This window comes from Callorhinus ursinus, unplaced genomic scaffold (genome assembly GCF_003265705.2).
Source record: "Callorhinus ursinus isolate GAN/ISIS: 27379988/994484 unplaced genomic scaffold, GSC_fseal_2.0 scaffold24, whole genome shotgun sequence".
In the NCBI taxonomy this organism is placed as follows: domain Eukaryota; kingdom Metazoa; phylum Chordata; class Mammalia; order Carnivora; family Otariidae; genus Callorhinus; species Callorhinus ursinus.
The window spans coordinates 27,883,792-27,909,375 of record NW_027397086.1 but is presented as its reverse complement, the minus strand read 5'-3'; the positions used below and the strand labels follow the sequence as shown (position 1 = coordinate 27,909,375).

The following is a 25,584-nucleotide window of genomic DNA, read 5'->3' as shown; positions in this document are numbered from 1 at the left end:
CTTCCATGTAACTTCTGTGAGGAGCAAAGATAGAATCTATGTCAAAGAGCTTTGTGATAAGTAAAGCTTAGTGTAAACATTTTACCAGGTTGCCTGCTTCAGACAGGGCTCAATGAGTGTTTTTTGAGTGAAAGAATAAATAAATATGGTTACTGAGTACATCGTGCTTTGTATAGGCTGAATCCTCAGAACAATGTAAGCATTGCATCTGTAAGTCAGTAGTCACCCCCACCAACATATTCCTGTTTCTTTCTTTTCCTTCCCTTTTCCTCTAAATTTCAGAATCAAAATGATTGTCTGATTGAATATCTTTAAAAGGTCATGATGAATTATTCTGTAAGATTTGAAATGTTATGCTCAGAAAGGTCAAGCCTTATTTTTTGGTAAGAAGTGCCATATAGATTTGTTTTTCCTGGGCATCATTTCTTTTTTCAAAGAGAAGATGGCAAGAGATTTAGAGCAGGGTGCCCTCTTGAGGAAATTTTAGCACTTACCTCTCAAAAGCTGGCACTGGATGACATGAGAAAGCCAGATGAATGATGCCCAAGTAGATAAAACATTAAAAAGTTAGAGTAACCGAATACCAGAGATCTGAGAATTAGGATTCTTAGCTACTGTGATCTAATATAGCAACATTAAGAATTTTTAAACAAAAAGAAAAACCTCTGGAAGATATTTTCTTTCCTCTCATTCACTCTGTCCTTCAAGTAAGCACTTGTGTTGTGCCAGGAGCTATGCCAAGGACAACGCTCAATAAAACATAGTCTCTGCCTTCATGATGCTTACAGATTGTAACAGAGATCCCAGTGAAGGGAAATAAGCAAATATATATGTAACTACAAACTGAGCAAAGTACTATGAAGGAAATGGGAAGGTACTAGAATAAAGCATAACAAAAAAAGTTCCATTAGGGTGGTCAAGGAAAACCTCCCTGAGAGGAAATAATTGAGCTGAGTCACTGGGCTTTTTGGTCCATTGCAAGTCTGCCCATCTAATGTAGACAGCCTGATGGACGCTTTTGTAGCCTCTGATTCTTCTCTGTGGCCCAACCCTTGAGCTGAGTTGAATCCTGTCTCCGCCCCTGTGGGTTAGCAGACAAGTCATCATCCTTCTGCACCTCATTGACTCTCTAGCTGATCCCCTTTGCCTAAGACTCACATTTGTCACAATGTGGTGGTTGCTGCTTAACTAATAAATGTCTTTTTGCTAATACTAATAGCCACTCATGGTAGAATATCAGTGCATTATAATGCTTAAAAAAAAAAAAAAAAACATTTCCAGCAAAGTTAAGGATGTAGAGGCTCTCAGAAGATGAAAAGAACAGATAACCCTGACTGCCATTCTGCTTTGAATAGGGAGAAATAAGTAGGCCTGAAGCAGGCACAGAACTTGATCCTACCATACAGTTTGGTCTTGTCAAATTTCACGTATCCTGGTACCAAGCAAACTGAAGGCTCCAACCAGAATCGGAAACAAGGGACTAGGTTTCAGGAAGGAACTCCCAAAGAACTAGTTTTTGAAGGTTTTGTTTTGTTTCAAAGCTCCCATATTACGGTTGACCTGGATCCCCACCAGGGTATTGCTCTAGTCCCTTTAGCTAAACTGCTTTCTCTGGATGGGTTGATTCTACTGGATTGGAGGGTTTAACTGATGTGGAGAGTATTGCCTACAAGTGGATGACCTGAAGTGACTTCTGGGTTGGTGTTTAGGTGACAGGATGAGTCTGGGACCCAGACTTTGAACAAGATGCATCTATCTCAGTTGTATCTGTACATTGCTCTCACCAAGAAAATTAACCACCTACTTTATTAACCAGATGACGGTGAACAAAGCATTCAACCCCTGTGAATCTCACTCCCTTCACCTGTGAATTGGGGTTTTATATCTCCGTTCATTTCACAAGGTTATTATACTTTGCATATAAATAATAGGTGATATATTGTTCAGAATGAGCTGAATCTCATTACTGCTACTAGATAGCAATTTGGAAAATACGCCAGAAACCATGAAATGTGCAAACTCCTTTGACCCAGTAAATTGGTTCCTGATAATTTTTTCTTATGAAAACATTAAGAAAAACCATGTGGAAATAAAAGTGCATTGTAGCATTTTCTAGAAAAGAAAATATTGAAAATGATAATAGAACAGTTAAATAAAAGAAAGACGGTGCTTTAACACAATGAAACCTTAACCAGCCACTGTTTAAACCACTAGAAAGTGGTTGAAAAGGAAGTTGAAAAAGGAAAACAATTGATAGAGTAGTGGAATTATAAGTATTTTTCCTTTGGTCAATTTGTCTGAATATTGTTACTCTAGCAGAATAGTTAAAATACTGAAAACACTTTAAAATTTGGAAAATGTCTTGGCCCCAGATTACATTTCTTCTTACCGTCTCTTATTTTTTATTTAGGGAAATTATCGTTTCATGAAACTCTTACTTACACGCCGAGCAAACTGGATGCAAAAGGATCTGGAAGAGATGACCCCTTTGCACTTGACCACTCGGCACAAGAGCCCTAAGTGTTTGGCGCTTCTGCTGAAGTTTATGGCAGCAGGAGAAGTGGACACACAGGATAAAAACAAGGTAAGGGACTGTCAAGATTGGAGGTAAATGAGAGCAAACTGCAAATGCTTCCTTTTTTTTTTTTTTAAAGATTTTATTTATTTATTTGACACAGAGAGAGGGAACACAAGCAGGGGGAGAGAGAGAGGGAGGAGCAGGCTTCTTGCGGAGCAGGGAGCCCGATGCGGGGCTCGATCCCAGGACCCTGGGATCATGACCTGAGCCAAAGGCAGACGCTTAACGGCTGAGCCACCCAGACGCCTCACAAATGCTTCTTTTTATGATGTGAAACCTCAAGAAGAATTACCACTCATCACTTGGAACATTTCCTCGCCTTCGTACTCCCCAGTGAAATATTTCACTTAAATTCAGTCCTTTAATTCTCCTACCAACCACGTGTGGTAGGTAGTATCATCTCCTTTTCACCGATGGGAAAACTGAAACTCAGGAAGATTAAATTCTGTTCAAGATCCAAGTGGCAGACCAGAATTCAACCAGGCCTACCCCCAGACCCCAATATTTGATACCTAATAGCGATAGTTAACATTGGTGCTAGACTTGTGGTGGCCAAATTCCTGGGGCAACATAGGAGGTGCATAGTGGTTTAAAATCCTGGGCTTTAGCATCAGACTCCTTGGGTTTTAATCTAGAAGCCACTACTCAACTCCTTCTGTGCCTTTGGGCAAATTTTCTTAACTCCTCTATGCTTCCATTTTCTCATATGTGAAAAGGGAATGATAGGGTTGTTGAAGATAATGCACATAAATACAGTTTAACACAGTGCCCAGTGCATAGTATGCTCTCAGGAAACATTAGCTATAAAATGAGTATTATTCGTTTCATTTTGGCTCTAACATCTGCTCTGGCATTTGTTGCTGGCGTCCGTGATCCTCCTAGCTCTTGACTTTTACCATCTTGTGCAAGCCGGTCACTGTTTCAATCAACACTTTCATCGTTCTTTACAGGAAAAGAATGTGCTATTCAGTTAGACAAGTACAAAAATCCTCTCCCTTTCCACCAGGCTCCAAATCACGGAGTCGTGCTAACTCCAACACTCCCGCATAATTAAAACTCTTTGGATTAAACCCACTGCGTTCACATCTCGCAGTCCCTTTATTCTCACGGGTTCTTCGTGTCGTTTTCAGGTTTTGTTTAGCTGTTACTCACAGAACCCAGCGTTCTGAAATTAACTTTGACTTTATTTTACAACGACTATAAACATATTATTCCTTACTCACAGCATTTGTAGGCTAATATTTCACTGAAAAAGCACTTTGATCTATCCCCAAAGACCATTAATCACTTGCAAAGCCACAGATGTCTTTAGGCTATGTAATGTCTTCCCCAGTATCTTCTAGGAACTCCCTGCTACCTGCCAGTACTTGTGTATTCTTCTGTCACTGAACAGGGATGGGATGTGATCCAATCAGACAGATGGAAAACAGATCTGCAAGGTGAAGGAAGGAAGGAAGGAAGGAAGGAAAGAAAGAAAGAAAGAAAGAAAAATGTGGCTATAGGAAATTATTTGCTATTATATTTGTGACTGTTTTTGTTCTGTAGTCATTACTAAATCAAGAGTAATGAGTGACCCTTCATATTAAAAGCCTATAGGTACTTTCCCCGAATACCACATGTGTCAACATTTAAAATTTTCGATGTAGCAAGTGAGCTTGGTTCCTGCTGTTAAATGATCTGATTCTAGATTGAATTGATGACACTGCTATTCATAAGGGATAATGTACAGTGCAACCATTTCTGTGTTCCCTCAGTAACTCTTCTAATAGGGAGACCAGTCTTACTGTGGTTTATTGATGAGAACGGCAGAGGGGATTTTTTTTTTAATTTTTTTATTGTTATGTTAATCACCATACATTACATCATTAGTTTTTGATGTAGTGTTCCATGGTTCATTGTTTGTGCATAACACCCAGTGCTCCACGCAGAATGTGCCCTCTTTAATACCCATCACCAGGCTAACCCATCCCTCCACCCCCCTCCCCTCTAGAACCCTCAGTTTGTTTTTCAGAGTCCATCGTCTCTCATGGTTCGTCTCCCCCTCTGACTTACTCCCCTTCATTCTTCCCCTCCTGCTATCTTCTTCTTTTTCTTTTTTCTTATCCTATGTTGCATTATTTGTTTCAGAAGTACAGATCTGTGATTCAACAGTCTTGCACAATTCACAGCGCTCACCATAGCACATACCCTCCCCAATGCCTATCACCCAGCCACCCCATCCCTCCCACCCCCCACCACTCCAGCAACCCTCAGTTTGTTTCCTGAGATTAAGAATTCCTCATATCAGTGAGGTCATATGATACATGTCTTTCTCTGATTGACTTATTTCACTCAGCATAACACCCTCCAGTTCCATCCACATCGTTGCAAATGGCAAGATCTCATTCCTTTTGATGGCTGCATAATATTCCATTGTGTATATATACCACCTCTTCTTTATCCATTCATCTGTCGATGGACATCTTGGCTTTTTCCACAGTTTGGCTATTGTGGACATTGCTGCTATAAACATCGGGGTGCACGTACCCCTTCGGATCCCTACATTTGTATCTTTGTGGTAAATACCCAGTAGTGCAATTGCTGGATCGTATGGTAGCTCTATTTTCAACTGTTTGAGGAACCTCCATACTGTTTTCCAGAGGGGTTGCACCAGCTTGCATTCCCACCAACAGTGTAGGAGGGTTCCCCTTTCTCCGCATCCCCTCCAACATCTGTCGTTTCCTGACTTGTTAATTTTAGCCATTCTGACGGGTGTGAGGTGGTATCTCATTGAGCTTTTGATTTGGATTTCCCTGATGCTGAGCGATGTTGAGCACTTTTTCATGTGCCTGTTGGCCATTTGGATATCTTCTTTGGAAAAATGTCTGTTCATGTCTTCTGCCCATTCTTGATTGGATTATTGGTTCTTTGGGTGTTGAGTTTGATAAGTTCTTTATAGATTTTGGATACTATCACTTTATCTGATATGTGATTTGCAAATATTTTCTCCCATTCTGTCAGTTGTCTTTTGGTTTTGTGGACTGTTTCTTTTGCTGTGCAAAAGCTTTTTATCTTGATGAAATCCCAATAGTTCATTTTGCCCTTGCTTCCCTTGCCTTTGGCGATGTTTCTAGGAAGAAGTTGCTGCAGCTGAGGTCGAAAAGGTTGCTACCTGTGTTCTCCTTTAGGATTTTGAAGGACTCCTGTCTCACGTTTAGGTCTTTCAACCATTTGGAGTCTATTTTTGTGTGTGGTGTAAGGAAATGGTCCAGCTTCATTCTTCTGCATGTGGCTGTCCAATTTTCCCAACACCATTTGTTGAAGAGACTGTCTTTTTTCCATTGGACATTCTTTCCTGCTTTGTCGAAGATGAGTTGACCATAGAGTTGAGGGTCCATTTCTGGGCTCTCGATTCTGTTCCATTGATCTATGGGTCTGTTTTTGTGCCAGTACCATACTGTCTTGATGATGACAGCTTTGTAATACAGCTGGAAGTCCGGAATTGTGATGCCGCCAGCTTTGCTTTTCTTTTTCAGTATTCCTCTGGCTATTCGGGGTCTCTTCTGGTTCCAGACAAATTTTAGGATTATTTGTTCCATTTCTTTGAAAAAAGTGGATGGTATTTTGATGGGGATTGCATTGAATGTGTAGATGCTCTAGGTAGCATTGACATCTTCACAATGTTTGTTCTTCCAGTGCATGAGCATGGAACGTTTTTCCATTTCTTTGTGTCTTCTTCAATTTCTTTCATGAGTATTTTATAGTTTTCTGAGTACAGATTCTTTGCCTCTTTGGTTAGATTTATTCCTAGGTATCTTATGGTTTTGGGTGCAGTTGTAAATGGGATCGACTCCTTGATTTGTCTCTCTTCTGTCTTGTTGTTGGTGTATAGGAATGCCACTGATTTCTGTACATTGATTTTATATCCTGCTACTTTACTGAATTCCTGTATGAGTTCTAGCAGTTTTGGGGTGGAGTCTTTTGGGTTTTCCACATAAAGTATCATATCATCTGCAAACAGTGAGACTGACTTCTTCTTTGCCGATTTGGATGCCTTTGATTTCTTTTTGTTGTCTGATTGCTGTGGCTAGGACTTCTAATACTATGTTGAATAGCAGTGGTGATAGTAGACATCCCTGCCGCATTCCTGACCTTAGGGGAAAAGCTCTCAGCTTTTCCCCATTGAGAATGATATTCGCTGTAGGTTTTTCATAGACGGCTTTTATGATATTGAGGTATGTACCCTCTATCCCTATACTCTGAAGAGTTTTGATCAAGAAAGGATGCTGTACTTTGTCAAATGCTTTTTCTGCATCTATTGAGAGGATCATATGATTCTTGTTCTTTCTTTTGTTAATGTATTGTATCACGTTGATTGATTGGCAGATGTTGAACCAACCTTGCAGCCCAGGGATAAATTCCACTTGGTCATGGTGAATAATCCTTTTAATGTACTGTTGGATCCTGTTGGCTAGTATTTTGGTGAGAATTTTTGCATCCATGTTCATCAAGGATATTGGTCTGTAATTCTCCTTTTTGATGGGGTCTTTGTCTGGTTTTGGGATCAAGGTAATGGTGGCCTCATAAAGTGAGTTTGGAAGTTTTCCTTCCATTTCTATTTTTTGGAACAGTTTCAGGAGAATAGGTATTAATTCTTCTTGAAATGTCTGATAGAGTTCCCCTGGGAAGCCATCTGGCCCTGGGCTTTTGTTTGTTGGGAGATTTTTGATGACTGCTTCAATTTCCTTGGTGGTTATAGGTCTGTTCAGGTTTTCTTTTTCTTCCTGGTTCAATTTTGGTCGTTGATACATCTCTAGGAATGCACCTATTTCTTCCAGGTTATGTAATTTGCTGGCATAGAGTTGCTCATCGGCAGAGGGGATTTTAAAGCAATGCCAACAAGTTCATTTTTAGTATATTTTAGTACATTTTATTTATGACAACTTTTTTTCACTAAAGATTTTATTTATTTATTTGCAGAGAGAGACACAGCAAGAGAGGGACACAAGCAGGGGGAGTGGGAGAGGAAGAAGCAGGCTTCCCACTGAGCAGGGAGCCTGATGTGGGGCTCGATCCCAGGACCCCAGGATCATGACCTGAGCCGAAGGCAGACGCCTAACTACTGAGCCACCCAGGCGCCCTATTTTATTTATTTTTTTAAGTAAGCTCCACACCCCACATGGGGCTTGAACTCATGACCCTGAGATTAAGAGTTGGATGTTCTTCCAACTGAGCCAGCCAGGTGCCCCATCAAGATGTTCCTTTTTAACTTTTACCTAAAATAAAGCAAGTATTGCTGTATCCTCAACATGTATCTTCACATCAGTAGTAGGTATAAGAATTTATCCCGTAAAATTATAGTTAAATTTAAATTTGTACTTTGATGTAAGAAATGGATTCCAGATCCGTGGTTTCCTGTGCATGGATCTTCTTTTTCATAGATATGAAATTCAAAACATTCCATCAAATTCTTAAGGTACTTGGTGCAATATCAAGGTCGTCACTTACTTTGTTGATAATTATTCATAAACTACTGGGATGCTTTTCTTTTTCTCATTATAGCTAATCTCATTGATTGGTACCTGATGACCTAAGTGCCTATCATGATTAAGAGGTCAGATTCTGGACTCAGACTGTCTGGGTTAAAATCTCAATTGGACTGCTAACTACCTTTATGTCCCTGAGCAGATTGCTCATCCTCCTTGTGCTCCATTTTCTCATCAATCACATGCAAAGTCAAGAGGACTTATCTCCCAGGGTTGTCATAATGACTGTCTAAGGTAACATATATAAAGCTCTTACAGCGGTGCCTGTCACACAATAAAAGCTTGGGGAAAGTTTGTTGTGTTGTTACTGTTACTCTTGTTACTGTTGTTTTTTTTGAGCCTCTCTGAATTTTGCAGCAAACAGCTCTGCACTGGAGTGCCTACTACAATAACCCTGAGCACGTAAAGCTGCTTATCAAGCATGACTCCAACATTGGGATTCCTGACGTTGAAGGCAAGATCCCACTTCACTGGGCAGCCAACCACAAGGATCCAAGTGCTGTTCACACAGTACGATGCATTCTGGTGAGTACAATGGTGCTGCTAACCTTTCCAAAAAACAATTTTTTATTATGAGATAGCCAGTACACAAAAGCAGATCTACAACACACAAATAAATTATGAAGCAAAAGAAATAACAGCATATGGAAACCCATCACTCAAGAAATAGAACATTTTAGTGCTGCTATTTAAGACCACACAGAATTTCCTATGTGCCAATTTCCAAATACATTCTCTCCCCCTGTGCCTTGCTTGCCCTGTCCCCCATCAACTACTTTCCTGAATTTGTGTTTATCATCCCCTGACTTTGTTTTATACTTGTGCTTATTAAATACTGCATAGAGATAACATTTGTAAAATACTGGTAAGGTATAAAGAATATGGAAACCACAAATACTCATGTACTCATCTCTGAGTTTATCTTTTTTTTTTTTTTTTTTGACAAAGAGCATGCGAGCAGGGGCAGGGAGGGGGCAGAGGAAGAGAAAGAATCTTAAGCAGGCTCCACACCCAGCATGGAGCCCGACACAGGGCTCAATCTCAAGACCCTAAGTTCATGACCTGAGCTGAAATCAAGAATCCCACGTTTAACTGACTGAGCCACCCAGGCGCCCCTCATGTCTGAGTTTAAAAATAAGTATGTTACCGTTACCTTTGAAGCTCCCTGGGTACCTCCCAGCACCCTTCTATTCTCCCCTTTCTGAGAAGCAGCCACTCTCCTAAATTTCATGTTTATTACTCCTGATTTTCATTATATTTTACCACATATATTTATATTCCTAAACAATATACTATTTCATTTTTAATGTTTTTGAATTTTGTATACATGGAATCACATTGAATGTCTTCTTTTGTAACATGTTTTTCTTGCTCAGTATTATGCTAGTGATTTTATCTATGCTGTGTATAACTGTAATATGTTATTTTTTACTGTTATATAGTATTTCCGTTTTATGAACAAGCCATGCAGTATTCAGTTATTCATAGACACTTGGAACTATTTCTAGTTTTTCACTATTTAAAAATAGTGCGGCTTGGGGCGCCTGGGTGGCTCAGATGGTTAAGCATCTGCCTTTGGTTCAGGTCATGATCCCGGGGTCCTGGGATGGAGCCCTGCTCAGCGGGGAGCCTTCTTCTCTCTCTCTCTTTCTCTGCCTCTCCCCCTGCTCATGCTCTCTCTCTATCTCTGTGTCTCGAATAAATAAAATCTTAAAAAAAAAATAGTGCTGCTTTGGGGTGCCTAGGTGGCTCAGGGGGTTAAGTGTTGGACTCTTGATTTTGGCTCAGGTTATAATCTCAGGGTAGTGAGATTGAGCCCCTGGAGGGGCTATGCACTCAGCGGGGAGCCTGCTTGAAGATTCTCTCCCTCTGCCCCTCCCCCCATTAGCACTCACTCTCTCTCTCTCTCTCTCTCTCTCTCAAATAAATAAATAAATAAATCTTTAAAAAAAATAGTGCTGCTTTGAACTTTTTTTTTTTTTTTTAGGTTATCTCTGCAGCCAGCATGGGCTCTACTGACTGAGCTAGCCATGTGCCCCTGAACTTTTTTTTTTTAGCATGTCTAGGATATATATTTAACTGCTTGTTGCAGGTGCATAGAAAGGCAGTTGATATTTTTATTCATTGAAAATGCATCAAAAACAAAAAACAAAAATGCATCTAACCAACTTATTAACTTTCTTATTAATTTTGAATATTTATCAGTGGATTCTTTGAGGTTCCTAATCACTCCTCACATTCCAGCTTACAAGCTTTGGTAGTCTGATATTTAGTTCTATTTGCTTATAACACATGAATTAGATTTTAGATAAAATTATTTTGTATATGCAATAGTTATTTCTCAACTCTTTCGGGCTATTATTTTGCTTCTTTCTGCCTCTCTTTGTTCCTCTGGAGGAGTCTGTTATTGGTCTAATTGTCATTAATTTATAGATGATCTATCTTTTCTCTCAGGCTGCTTTTAAATTCTTCTCTGTGTGGCATCCTGCAGTCTCACTACAGTGCGTCTAGGGATGGTGCTTTTTAAAAAAATTTTTTTGGTCCTATTTGGTGTATACTCTTATTACATGTCAGTTCTGGAAAATATATAGCTGTTATCTCTTTAAATATTATCTCTCTTTCATTCTCGATATTCTTGCCTTTAGGGTCCCAGTTACACGTATTTTAGACCTTTTCATTTTATTATCTGTGTCTCCTCTCTTCTACATTCTATCGCCTCGTCTCTTTTGCTGTGTTCTGGGTAGTAACAGATGTGCCTTCCGGTAGACCAAGACTTCCCTCCACTGAGTCCACTCTCTCGTTTGCCCTCTTCATTGAGCCTCTAATCCTAGTGATTATATTTTTACATCTAAAAGTTCTTTCAGTTCTAAAAGACTGAACCTGGGAGGTTCAGTCAGTTAAGTGTCTGCCTTTGGCTCAGGTCATGATCCCAGGGTCCTGGGATTGAGCCCTGCATCGGGCTCCCTGCTCAGTGGGGAGCCTGCTTCTCCTTCTGCCTGCCACTCTCCCTGCTTGTGCTTGCTCTCTCTCTCTGTGTGTCAAATAAATAAAATCTTTTAAGAAAATAAAAGTTCTTTTTGTTTTGTTTTGTTTTCATGTCTGCCGGGTCTTTTTGATAGTTTTTGTTCCTTGAATCACTTTTTATTTCATTTTTTATTTTCTTACATGCTTTATAGATAGTTATTTTATATTCTTTATCTGTCAGTTCCATTACCTGAAGTCTTTAGAGGATACTTGTCACTCATAATATCTTATTTCCTCACAGATTTGGCTTTTTTTTTTTCCCCCTTGTAAACACATCTTAGTCCTTAGGAGACTCAAAGGCCTAAAATACCGCCGTGGTAAAAATCTACTTCTCTTTTTTAAAGTGTGTATAATACCTTTCATGCACTTGTTTTATAAAATAGGATGACTGTACAGGCAGCTCTAAATCTGGGGTGTCTCTTTGGAGAGTTCTCAAATTGGGGCAGGAGGTCTTGCCTTTTGGATATGACCTGATATGGGAAGGAATACGACCTTGCATGAGGCAACTCTTTAGCTGAAGCAATCACAGAAGTCTGACTGTTGAGGGTCATCTACCGGCAGCACTCACAGCAGCTAGGGAAGTGAGTCCTATATTCTTGAAAGGGGACCTAAGCAGTGAATACACAGGCCTCATAGAAAAATGAGTAAATGTGAACTGTCAATTTAAACAGAATAGCCAATAAACATATGATAAATCCCAACCTCATTCATAAAATAAATACAAATTAAAATATCAGAAAATGCTTTCCACACCTATATGGGAAAAAATGTAGTAAGCTTGATAATACCAAGAGGTGAATTTGTACCAGCATGTGGGGAAATAAAAACTTTTACACATTGTCATGGATGTGTTAGTATAACCATTTGGAGAGCAGTTTGATAATACCTAGTTGAAAATGTAAATATCCTTCTACTCAGCAATTCCCCTGCTAGGTGTCTGAGCTAGAGAAAAATCTCATACATGGGCTACAGGGAGACCTGTAATGGAAGCATGTTCATGTAGCATTATTGTTAATAATGGGGAAAATGTAAATAACCTAACTGTCCCTCGGTAGGAGAATGGATAACTAAATTGTGGTTTAACAAATGAACTAGTATCAACATAAATACCCAAAAGTATAGTGTTGAAAGAAAAAATTGCCAAAGGATATACATAGTATAAACTCAAAGGTGTAAATATTGAAAACATCCATACATAATTTATGTATTGTTTATGGATGCACACATATGTAACAGAAGTACAAAACATACAGCTTTAGCTGAATCCATAACAGATACAAAAGCACATTAGGCAAGATATTGACACCTATTCAGTCTGGATAATCAGTATTAGTATTTATTGTATCTTTTCTGCATTTTTTAGGGTTAAACATGACAAATTTTTAAAGACTTAGAATGTGTAATTTTTTCTGAATTTACCACTTTGTGCTAAGGATATACAGGTTTAGAAAATTGCTCAGTTAATGCGTTTGTCCAATGTGATTTACTGAGGATTCCATGTGTATCTGAAGTCTCTGGTTCCTTAAAAATAGGATGCTGCTCCCACGGAGTCTTTACTGAACTGGCAAGACTACGAGGGTCGGACACCTCTTCACTTCGCAGTCGCCGATGGGAATGTGACAGTGGTTGATGTCTTGACCTCATACGAAAGCTGCAATATCACATCTTACGATAACTTGTTTCGAACCCCGCTGCACTGGGCAGCTTTACTAGGTGAGATAACTGTGAATCAAAGGATCAATGGTAGGAGGAACTACATGAATACCAGAAACTTTCCATGGCTTCCGTTCCCCTGTTAGCAGCCACCTCCCATTTAATTATTTTAATTTTTTTAATTTTAATTTTTATTTTTTATTAACATATAATGTATCATTTGTTTCAGGGGTACAGGTCTGTGATTCATCAGTCTTACACAATTCACAGCGCTCACCATAGCACATACCCTCCCCAGTGTCCATCACCCAGCCACCCCTTCCCTCCCACCCCCTCCCCTCCAGCAACCCTCAGTTTGTTTCCTGAGATTAAGAGTCTCTTATGGTTTGTCTCCCTCTCTGGTTTTGTCTTCTTTCATTTTTCCCTCCCTTCCCCTATGATCCTCTGTCTTTTTTTTTTTTTTTGATCCTCTGTCTTTTTTCTCAAAATCCTCATATCAGTGAGATCATATGATACTTATCTTTCTCTGATTGACATATTTTGCTTAATTTGTAATTGCTATGTGGCATCTCATACTTAAATCCCTCTGTCGTACACTTAAATTTTAGTAATATAAATATATTCTCTGTTATATATTGGTTTTAATTTCAACATAATGCCTTAACGTGTTTTAATTTTTATTTTAAAAGTAGTGCACATTCATCAACAAATGTAAATATAAAATAATCTTTTCACATTCAATACCTGTGTGTTTTGGGAGGGGACTTTAATTTTATGTCTGTGCCAATACTATGATATGTGATTTTTTTTCTTCATATTTTCCTGATAAGCCTCATTCTTAACCTTTTTGGGGACCACTCTGTTAGATGAGAGAGTGTAAATACATGTATGTGTCTGATTTTTCAGGGGATGCAATCTGAGAGTCTTTCTCTTTTAGTGAAGGAGGTTTACCCATTAATAGTCACTGTTATAAGATATAATTTGGTCTTTTTTCTGCTATTTTGCTCTTTGAGTATTATTGTTGTTTTGGTTTTTTTCTTATTTTGGGGTTTGTTTTTTTTTCCCATTTCCTTGATGTTTTCTGCCTTTTGGTATATAGATTAGGTTTGTTGTTTTTTGGTTTTGAATTGCCTAATGTTTTAGGAGGGTTTTTAGGTTCTACTAGTGGTTACTTTTAAATTTATCAAAAATGTTTTAAAACATGAGTCAGAGTTAAGAGCAAAACTACATCTATTGATTTCCACTTAGCATACTTATCACTTTTTTAGTATTTGTTAATATAATCTGAAGTTTTTCCCAATTATTATTACGGACTTTGTTTTTAAATTACATGCTGTGTCTTTCTAAAATACTTTTTGCATTTGCATTCAGTTTTATTGTCAGGTTTATAATTATTATTTAGATCTCATTTCAGTGTTCAGTTTTATCCCTTTTTCCTTTTCCTCCGCATCCTGGGAGGACTTCACAAGTTTGTCTCCATATCAGTACATTGACTTTTTGTTCCGTAAGTTCTGCTTTCTTTCTGCCTCTCATCGATTGTATTTTAGGTTGTATTTTGATTTCCTTCTCTCATCCAGATTTCTTTGTTCTTGGCTTATTTCCTGTTCACCTCCTTCCATCACCTTTTCATTTCAGATTATGTCCTTCTTAGGATATTCTGTTTCATTTCATAGAGGCCATCTCTTTGCACAAGTCAAGGATGCCAGACAGTTTCCTGAAATTTTCCTCTGGATCCTTCTCTAGATCATTTTCTGAGGTATGCGCTTCATCTTTGTGGTAGTGTTCCTTTTTCCCTGTCCCATGGTATGTTTTCATATTGCCCTTACGGAATTTTCCTCGTTATCTCTCTAACAAGATGGCATGTGTCTCAATAGCTTGCCTGTGATCCTACTTTTCGCCTGTCTCCAGGAACTCCAGCTCGGATCATATGTGGGAGCAGCTAGATGAGCACAACTCCCACTCAGATTCCCTTTTTCTGCCCGGTTTTCATGCAGTGTGTCCTTGTTCTGCTGATGTGGCATCTTCATTGCCTAGGTCCCCACTATGCTAAGGCAGTAGAATGCCTGAAATTCAGGTTTCTCAAATCTGCTATTACTGGGTTTGTTCCTTCTTTGATCCTTCCTAGAGCTCCTCGCTTGTGGAAACCACGCCCTCTCGGATGCGCTGCATATTTCCTCTGCCACCACCTCATCATTCCTGCCACTTGTTTCCTTGGACTTGAAATCACTGCCCAGAAGTGAAAAAAGTGGGGGAGGGAGAGTAGAGGGGATTGAGAAGAGGCCGCAGAGATCACGAGAGGTTGTATCAGAGTTTGTCCTCCTGAGTAGCAGAGGAGAACAGCGGTGCCACACAACACAACCTGGAGACTGGGGACCGTGATGGCTGTCAGGGGCTGGCTTCCCGCCTGTGTCATAAAGCGAAGCCAGGGAAGGCACTGAGCTGATACCTGATACAGCTTTTTCTCTAGCAATGATAATGACTGTCATTTCCTTTCTAATTGAAGCATTAAGATTTTAGTTTTGTAAGTGTTGCCTTTGTTCTACCTTAGCATAGTATTTTAGTGAGAAGTTAGAAGAGGCTGTCCTGGGGGCTGCTATTCAGAAAACTTCCCTTTAAATAGATTATAAATTAAGTCATCCTTTGATGTGCTCACTGCCTTGTTGTGTCCGCTTTCAGGCCATGCACAGATTGTCCATCTCCTTTTAGAAAGAAATAAGTCTGGAACCATCCCATCCGACAGCCAAGGAGCAACACCCTTGCACTATGCAGCTCAGAGTAACTTTGCCGTAAGTAAAACATGACAGTTCTCTTTTTTCTTGATTGAATTTTTATTTTGACATCATTATAAATTCATATGCAGTCGCAGGAAATAAAAGAGCAAGATCCCATGTACCCGTCACCCGGTTTACCCCAATGGGAACATCTTGCAAAAGTATGAAACAATATCATAAACAGGAAATTGGCATTCCTGCAATCCACTGATCTTATCCAAATTTCAGTTTTACACATACTCATTTCTGTGTTTGTGTCGCAATTATATTTTAACAGTTGCTCACACTGTTAACTCTGGCTGTGATGCGAGGGATAGTCTTCGTCTTTGTAAAGTTGTTAGTCATGGGAAATTTTAAGACCATTTTTACATTAACTGTTCAGTGTAACATTTTGTTCTGTGTAAGTACATTTCCTCTTCTGGTTCATTTTATGGCACTAAGGTTTCATATGCACTGTGTTCAGCCATCTGTAATTGTCCTGAAAGCAATATGGCAAAGCCTTAGAACGGGTCCAACTTTGCCTGGGACCCTGACTCCACTCTCTGCTGGCTGGATGACCTGGCACAAGTTTCTTTAGCTCTTGAGTCTTAGTTTCTTCGTATGTAAAACGAGGATAACTATACCTTTTCCTTCAGGATTGTTGTAAGAATTAGAGAAAACTTGAAACCAGTGCCTAGTGTAGTTCTTGGTATAGAGCAGGTCCGCAAGAAATGCCACACATTCTTACTATTGCTAATGCTAATAATTTTGTGCATTATACAGCTGAGAAAGCAAAAATATGAATTATTATTTCCAAAGATATTGAATATTATTGCTAATTCTTCCCTTGGCACCCTTTGTGGTTTACAGAGCATTTTTTCATCCATTGTGTCACTCAGTCTAGCCAGCAACATAATAACAGCTAGGCTGCTTCAGCTTTCTGAGGAAGTGGCCACCAAGAACTAGAGACTCATCCAAAGAGGCACACGTCAAAGCAGTCAAGAGTTGATTTTACTGCCTTCTACGTGGGTGTGTGTAGTAAAAATTTTGGTTTCATTAAATTATAAGAATGCTATCATCAGCAGAGCATAATTCCATCTTCCTGACCTCCCCAGTGCATCACTGAATACATTGAAGCAATCTCAGAAGACTGCTAAAATATCTTATTTTTCCACCTCTGTTTCTCTCTATTACTCAGAGCAACTATAACTATGGTACTTCCTTCTTGGCATTTCTAAAACTTTATTACCTAGACTTTTGGTAAGCCATTCTCTTCTACAGTGTCCTATCATTCTATTATCTCAGACCCTTTCTTGCTCCAGATAGATAAGAAATTCACTGGCCCGGCCTAATCAACCTGTGGAAGTCAGAATTCAATTCATACTTCGATACAAGCCTGTGAGAGGACATGGTATCCCTAATTTACAGAGGAAGAAACCAAGGTTTCAAGAGATTAAATGACTTGCCCAAGATCTTGAACTCAAGTCTTAGACTCCAAATTTAACACGTGCACAGATACTAACAATTAAGTGACTAAGGCTATTGGGAGTAAGAAGGAATGGCAGAACATTATGCTTATTCAAAGAAATACTTGCTCTGAATAATCTGCCGATTACAGAGATGATTTTTCAATAATTCTGCAAATCTTCTAAGTTCAGTTTCAAGCCCCTTGATCTTCTTGGACTCTTTTCACTCACAAGAGGCTGTAATTCCCTGTTTAGAAAACAGCAGCAACAAGACCCACAAAACCTCTGCAAACATTCATCATTAAGAAAACATACCCAACAAAGACATGTTTACAAATTAGTAAAAAGAAAGCAAACCAAAACATTACCAACATTTTTTTAATATAAACTGTTATTTATTAAATTATGATAATGTTTCTATCATAATCAACAAGTACAATGTAGTGGATACTATTAGTTATCAACTTTTAAAATCCATTCGCTTATCCCAATCTAGCATGTACTAGGCATACACCCTAGATCCCAGGAGCATGACCCTATAATGCCTCAGCAGCTCAACAATGAGTTTTAAGACTAGGAAGCAATGTGTGCAGTGGAAAAGTGCTGTGATTGAGCTCTGGGTTCTACTCCTATATCTGCCACCAATGTTTGTATGACCTTGAACCTAAATTTGTTCATCTGGAAAATGAAGGGTTGCATTAGGTGAGCCCTCGAATTTCTTCTTGCTTTAGAGTATTGAGCATCAGTACTTTATACATTTTTGGCCAGCTCACAGCCTCCAGAATTTTTCTTTTCCTGAAAGTGTTTTACTTCCATTCAAGTAGAAGTTACCATGATCTCCCTAAAAGTTTGTAAGCATCTGAGGCTCAAAGAAAGAAACAATTTAAAATGTTGTGACTATTAGCTCCCATTAAAATTGTTAGGCACTGTTATCAATAGCCAAATTATGGAAGGAGCCCAAGTGTCTATCGACTGATGAATGGATAAAGAAGATGTGGCATATATGTGACAGAATATTACTCAGCCATAAAAATTAATGAAATCTTGCCACTTGCAACAACATGGATGGAGCTAGAGAGTATTATGCTAAGTGAAACAAGTCAGTCAGAGAAAGACAAATACCATATGATTTCACTCATGTAGAATTTAAGAAACAAAACATATGAACATGGGGGAAAAAAAAGAGAGAGAGAGACAAACCATAAAACAGACTCTTAACATAGAGAATAAACTGAGGGGTACCAGAGGAGAGGTGGGGGGAAGGATGGGCTAAATGAGTGATGGGCATTAAGGAGGGCGCTTGTTATGATGAGCACCGGGTGTTGTATATAAATGATGAATCACTAAAGTCTACTGAAACTAATATTATACTCTATGTTAAGTAACTGGAATGTAAATAAAAACTTGAAACTAAAAAAAATAATAAAATAAAGAAATAAAATTGTCAGGCACTATTAGAATTATTGTGGGGTCCGAATTTTTGTGTGATTCCATAGAGGAAGGACCTTGCATATAGGAATTGCTAAATAAATATTTGTTTAAATGAATTGAACACTGTATTTCTCAGTAGCCACATATCATTATTAATAATAATGCAATAAATGCATTAAATAAATAATTAAATTTATAATAATGTAATAAATGCATTAAATTTTTTTAAATAATAGTAACAAAACCACAACAAGAGAATGTATTAACCACTTCTATAGGTATGGCTGAGTATACAGGTCACTGCATGTAAAATGTCCAAGAAAACCTAAACTTTAATGTTGCTCATGACACCGAATACTTGTTAGTTTAACTGTCACTTATCTATCAAAGAGTGACCTCTGAAATTTTAAAACTTGGTTGAGGATGATCATTCTCAATTATGAGGATGTTGAATGAGGGAGTTAGGTTATGTGTTTGGAAACTAAACACATAGGAGACTAAAACTAATATATAAAAAAAGAGGATTGTTACTTTCAGTGGAAATTGTAGTTTCATTAGTCATAAGAAGATAATTTCATTTGATTCAAAATCAGGGGGAAAATACTTTGTGTCTTAGCAGAAGTCACATATAACACTGGCTTTATTACCATAGCGAACGCTACCGTCTTGTCTCAATTTTTTTTTAATGAAGTTTTCTTACAGGAAACAGTTAAAGTATTTTTAAAACATCCTTCAGTGAAAGATGATTCAGACCTCGAAGGAAGAACATCCTTTATGTGGGCTGCTGGAAAAGGCAGTGATGATGTCCTGAGGACTATGCTGAGTTTAAAATCTGACATTGATATTAACATGGCAGACAAGTATGGAGGTACAGGTAAGCGGCAAACATGTTGGGTTTGCTTTCTTTTGGGTCCCAGAGTGAATAGGTGCCCAAAAACTTGTACAGTAGTGCCTGAAATCATTGTTCCTACTCTAATATTGTTTAACTTTCATTTGTCCTTTTTAAGGTTAGGCTACCAGGATATCACTCCAAAACCTTTATTTCCTCCAGGTTTGATGGCTAAAATTAGTCTGTGTTTCCACCAGGTGAATGGTGGTATTTGGTTTAAAACTCTGGTTGCTCCTGGGTGCTATATGCAACTGATGAATCGCTAAACTCTACCTCTGAAGATAATAGTATGCTATATGCTAATTAATTGATTTTAAATAAAAATTTAAAATTAAAAACAAAAAACCAACTCTGGTTGCTCCTGGGTGGCTCAGTTACTTAAGCATCTGACTCTCGATTTCTGCACAGGTTATGATCTCAGGGTCCTGGGATCAAGCCCTGCGTCAGGCTTCCCATGGGGATTCTTTCTCTCCTCCTCCCTCCACTTGCTCTCTCTTTCAAATAAATAAATAAATCTTTTAAAAAAATAAAATTTAAAAAAATAAAACTCTGGTTACTCCTTAGACATAATTATAGGAACTCTTCTTATTAATCTTTGTGTAAAAATAAATAAATAAACCTATACTTAAAACTATGTATATTTAGTAGTTATCAATTTTATTTTCAAAAATTTAGCATTAGGGGCGCCTGGGTGGCTCAGTCGTTAAGAGTCTGCCTTCGGCTCAGGTCATGATCCCAGGGTCCTGGGATCGAGCCCTGCATCGGGCTCCCTGCTCGGCGGGAAGCCTGCTTCTCCCTCTCCCACTCCCCCTGCTTGTGTTCCCTCTCTCGCTGTGTCTCTCCCTGTCAAAAAAAAAAAAAAGATTTAAAAAAAAGAAAACAAAAATTTAGAATTATATTTTAAGTAATGCACATATCTAAGTATGTTCTCACCAGTCTTCTTTGATGTGCTCTTTTCTCAGATTTGAAGAGCATTCCCTCCTCCCAAATCTCCCATTTTAGAGATAAGCTCCCTTCGAGAGCGAAGCTTCAGAGCTTCATGTTAGATTTGCATCAAAAGCTCTCAGTAGATGCTTCTTTCAATCTCTTTTTCTAATAAGAGAGCACTTTGTGCATTTGTTAATAAGAGAGGTATGAATTTTTTAGCATTCATTGTCAACTTGAAAGTCTCTACCTCGTGTACTATATCCTAATTGCAAGTCCGAAAAAGAAAGATCACACAATAGCACAACAACACAGAATAAAAACTCAGCTGCAGGCTTCTTGATGTTATGTTTTCTTATTTGTTGAAACATAGTAGAGCCACTTACACCTATCTGTTGTCCTGGATAAGATCTTTCTCGGCCGCCAAATCTACTGATGCAACACTTGGTGGGGAGCAGGATTATACCTAATAATCTCCCTCCCTATACCTAAGCCATCACCCTTCTAAATTATTTTTTAAAGAGTTTTTGGGTAATATCAATTTTAATAAAAGCTTTAACCGTCAAAAGTATTTCTTTATCAAAGCTTCGCAGTGGACCTTAAGGTTCTTAAGGGTATAGTGCAGACATGTAGGACCCTGAGTTTATAAATGGTCTGAACATTTCATTTTTTGTCAGACTTCCATTACTATGGAGACTTTCACTTTCTCACTAGCTTTGCTTTAGTTTAACTTTTTCATGTATTTTAATAAAGTATGGGGAAGGATACTTCCATCCTTTTGACCAAAGGTGTCTTTCTGATGTGCACCATGGTTGGAGTTCAGACATAAATTCTTCTCAGATTCATTAATTCCCTGGCTGTTTCTCCTAAGGGGATTTTATTATATGTCAGACATGCCTTCCTGACATTTCTCCTCTTTGAAAGTGAGTTTCTCTCCATCATCCCCCTACAGGGTTGTTTTTCCTTCCCATGAAAAAAAGAGTTCTCATCAACAGCAACGTACAGACATTATTTGGATCTTGATTCAAATAAACTATAAAAAAAATTATAAAACTGTCAGGACAGTATGGACACTTTACAGATATTTGATATTACAGAATTTGTGTGCATGTTTTTTAGGTATGATAATGAGATTAGCCTTTCTTTGCAGTGCCAGAGCCAGGGCTCTGCGGACTCTTCATTTCCCCTTTGCCAGCAGGTGCCATGTTAGAACCCTCCCATAGGGGCAGTAGAGGGAAACTGGAAAGCTGGAAGAACCGGATCACATCTTCCTGTTTGCTTACTACTCTCATTTTGGTTTCCTGTTCCTGTCAGCATCACCCTAGTAGGTCTTCTTCAACACAGCAGTGATAGTTTGTTCCAGTGGCGACAGTTAATTTCACTTGGCAGTTTCTCCAGCGCTCACAGTACCAGCCCCAGAGCACCCTCCTCAGAGGCACCAGCACCAGCCAAGCAGAGCCCCTGCTCAGACGTCTGAGTTTACACCCCACAGGGCTCCTCTTCTAGGCTTTTAAGTTTTAATAATTCCATCTTCTTCTTTTCGTTCCCCTGGCCCTAGAATTGCCGGTTGTCTTCTGCATGTACCACCTCTGTGATCCCTTAGTGTTCCTTTTTTGCTTTTTCTTTCTTCGATCCATAGCTAACAATTCCTTATTTTGAACTCTCCCTGTTAAAGTATCTGGCATGGTTTCTGTCTCCTAAATAGACATTGACTGATACAGTGGTTGTGTAAAAAAACAAAAACAAAAAAACCCCACATCATTGTATTTTAGATAGACTTACTAAAATATTTACAAATGAAAGGATATGACTCTAGAATTTTATTCAAACCAATTAGAAGTGAGGACAATGGCTGGCAGTTAGATGAAACAAGACCGGGCATCTGCTGATCGTCCTTGAAGCTAGGGAATGGCTATATTGAGTTCTCTAGATTATTGTCTTTTCTTTTGAATATGTTTGAAATTTTCCATAACAAAAAGTTAAATAAAAAATTAGGGCTCCTATGTAAATTTGTGACACCTTCTCAAAGAGAGCAACAGTATTTAAATCTAAGGTTATTTTAAAGTAATGTAAAGGCAAATAGACAGAAATGGGGAATTTCAATTAATAAGAAAATGAATTCTATCATTTGCTTAATTGGGATTTTGTGGTGGGGTGTTTTTTTTTTTTTTTGACATTGACATCTGAACAGTATTTATTGCATACTGATGCCACATCACAGAATTGTAGAATTTTAAAATTAGAAAGTACGTTAAAATTAAATCTAGTCCAGGGTTTTCCAAACCATATTCTTCAGAACAACAGGTTTCTATAGAGGGCTGAAGTGTTGTCGAGGGGGGCAGGTACTTAAGTGGGTAACCCTCCACCCCTGCTTTAGTCAGAACCACTCAACTCTTACCAGTTTTATATGATGAGTGTTTTATAAAGCTTCATTTTGGGGCAAATGTATTCTTATCCTCTTAAAATGTGAAAGACTTTCACCAAACTCTCATAGATGTAGCACACTTAATCTGCCTTACAACATTCTCACCAGTGGTCTGTCAGCCTCCCGTTACATAGCTCCAATATGGAGAACCCACTAATTCCATCTTAAACTAACTCCTATCAGACTATTCTTCCTTACACTGAGCCCAGATTTGTCAAAGTGAATGTTCTGCTCTGTGCTGTCTTCCACATGGCAGCACCTAAGATACTTGAAGTCGCTCACACCCTTCTGAATCTTGTCTGGACCAAACTAACATTCAGCCATGTAGATCAGGGTCCTCCAACTCAAGTGCAGGTAAGAATTGCAATGGTGTTTGTTTAAATACAGATTCCCAGACTATACAGACAGAAATCTATTTCAGATCCTGTAAGTCCTATTGACTCCACCTCTAAAATATATCCTAAATCTTTCTGCTTCTCTCTGTCTGCACTCCTGCCAGCCTAGTTCAAGCCACCAGCATTTTTTACTGAGTCTCCTGCAATAGTGTTAGCTGGTTCTCACCTATTACGGTACATTCTCTTCAAAGCAGCTAGAGTGATCTGATTAAGGCACAAGTCAAATAGTCTCACTCACCTATGTGAAGTCTTCAGGCCCTTCATCACTGGGACCTGTGTGGCCACTTAGAATCTGGCCTTCTCTACCTTTCTGCCTTACTTCACTGTGCTGCAGCTTCCTTGCCTTCCTTAAGCACATAAACTCATTCCTGCCCTTGGGCTAACTGTTCTCTTTGCTCGAACTACTCCCCCTCGAGATCTCTACATTGCTGTCTCTTTATGACCCAGGTCTCAACTTCAGTGTCAGCTCCTTAGCAAGGCTTTTTGTCACCATCAATTAAAGTGGTCTCCCAGTCACCCTGCATATCAAGATACCTTTTATTACTCCAATCATACCATCCACCACCATCTAATACTTTCTTGTTTATCTGTTCAGTTTTTATTTTGCTTCTCCTACTAGAATATAACCTTATCTATTTTGTTCTCTGCTGAATTCCCACCATCACATTCATACCCAGCCCATAGAAGGTTCTCAACAAATGCCCAGGACTAGGCATCCTGGGTTTGGTCCATGGATCACACTTTATTGAAAGAAACATTGTTCTAGGGCGCTTGGGTGGTTAAGTCACTGTCTTCGGCTCAGGTCATGATCTTGGAGTCCCAAGACCAAGTCCCGCGTCAGGCTCCCTGCTCAGCAGGGAGTCTGCTTCTCCCTCTGACCCTCCTCCTCTTGTGCTCGCTCTCTCATATAAATAAATAAGATCTTAAAAAAAAAGAAATATTGTTCTAGGCATTATAGGGCCATGATACTTAGAAAGAACTGGCCCAGGCCTCTAGACAGTTCTGCTGGCAAACTCAGAATTTAAAGAGTGATGTATTTAAATAGAATTTAAAAAGTAATCCACAGAGTCCTGGCATAAGTCAAGCACTAGAGGGGAGTAACACAGGCACAGGTCAGCATAACCTGAAACCCACATAGAGTCAAAATTACTCTTTCAAACCCCATATGAAGGCACCAGAGAGGGGACCACATTCCTTCTCAGGTTTTTTCTCCAATGTTGAAACAAATTGCTGTTTCTTAAATTGGGCCCGGAGGAAATCAGTGGCTTGCATTTGAAGCCATGTTGTATGAAAAATGCACTCGAGGCAGTGGGCTGTGCATACCCTCAGTACCACATGGGTGCGCAGACCGCCGGCAGGAATAGCGCGGCTCGGCAGCTGAAGGACCAGTGGATTGACACTTCCCATCACACCAACCCTCGGGCATATGCTTATCGAGTGGGGTGGTGGGCAGAATTGCCTGCGTCATTTAAATCATTGCTCTTTGTCGTTTTTTGGAAAGCATTTCAGACCATCAGGATGGAAAGGAAGAAACAGTGAGACAAGAAAGGTAGACGGACAGGGGGAGAGTGTGAGTAGTACCTATGACTAAAAAGGAAGACTGGAATCTATAGAAGTGAACAATAGAGAATCCTTAAGATTAAATTGCATTTAGGGGCACCCAGGTGGCTCAATTGGTTGAGTGTCTGCCGTCAGCTCAGGTCATGATCTCAGGGTCCTGAGATCAAGCCCTGCATCGGGCTCCCTGCTCAGCAGGGAGCCTGCTTCTCCCTCTCCCTCTGCTCTCCCCACCGCCGCCCATGTGTGCACTCCCTCTCTCAAATAAATAAATAAAATCTTTAAAAAAAAGATTAAATTGCATTTAGCCAAAATGATGAGGCCATCAGAAGAAGAAAACATGCACAGTTAGAATAAGGAAAAGGTGAAGTTGTTATCAAAGAGTTCTTTGCTTTCTTTTGCTCCCTTTTCAGCCTTACACGCTGCTGCCCTTTCTGGCCATGTCAGCACCGTGAAGCTACTTTTGGAAAATAACGCTCAAGTAGATGCCACTGATGTCATGAAGCATACTCCACTCTTCCGAGCCTGTGAGATGGGACACAAAGATGTGATTCAGACACTTATAAAAGGTTGGTCATTAAGAGTGCTCCTACTAAGTCACTCTCAAAAGGTAGGAATTCTTGCAGGCACTGTTTGAAACACAGCTTACATAGCAGAGGGCCACCTGGGTGGAAGGATGTAGGGAAGAGCGCCGCATGTGCGCACACACACATGCGCACACACCACACATGCAAGCGCACCAGGAAACCGGAGGTCCAGTCCTAGCTCTGCCTGTTGGCAGTTGTGTGGTTTTGGAAAAGCCACTTCACCTGCGCGATCCTCAGTTTTACTTCGTATAAGAGAAAAATGACTCGTGCCCTGACCAACTTACAGGCTTATTGTAAAAATCTGAAGTAGATAGTGTACATGACAACATTTTGCTGAGAGTAAAGCATTTAAGGGACTGTGGTTATATTTTTCAGACTTC

The 25,584-nt window shown here is 39.3% G+C and overlaps 1 protein-coding gene across 7 annotated transcripts in view; it reads left to right on the top strand.

The window, feature by feature from the left end:
- Window positions 1-25,584, top strand: part of INVS (inversin) — a 248,473-nt gene that overhangs the window by 74,415 nt on the left and 148,474 nt on the right. For 6 of the 7 annotated variants that reach the window (XM_073876648.1, XM_025888015.2, XM_025888013.2 and 3 more), the window contains exons 4-9: window positions 2,411-2,584; window positions 8,461-8,628; window positions 12,660-12,840; window positions 15,457-15,566; window positions 19,130-19,301; window positions 25,031-25,186. In XM_073876648.1, coding sequence (XP_073732749.1) covers window positions 2,411-2,584; window positions 8,461-8,628; window positions 12,660-12,840; window positions 15,457-15,566; window positions 19,130-19,301; window positions 25,031-25,186 — 961 coding nt within the window. Of the gene's footprint in view, window positions 1-2,410; window positions 2,585-8,460; window positions 8,629-12,659; window positions 12,841-15,456; window positions 15,567-19,118; window positions 19,302-25,030; window positions 25,187-25,584 lie in introns of those variants that run through there. The other variant, XM_073876652.1, reaches the window with a different exon arrangement.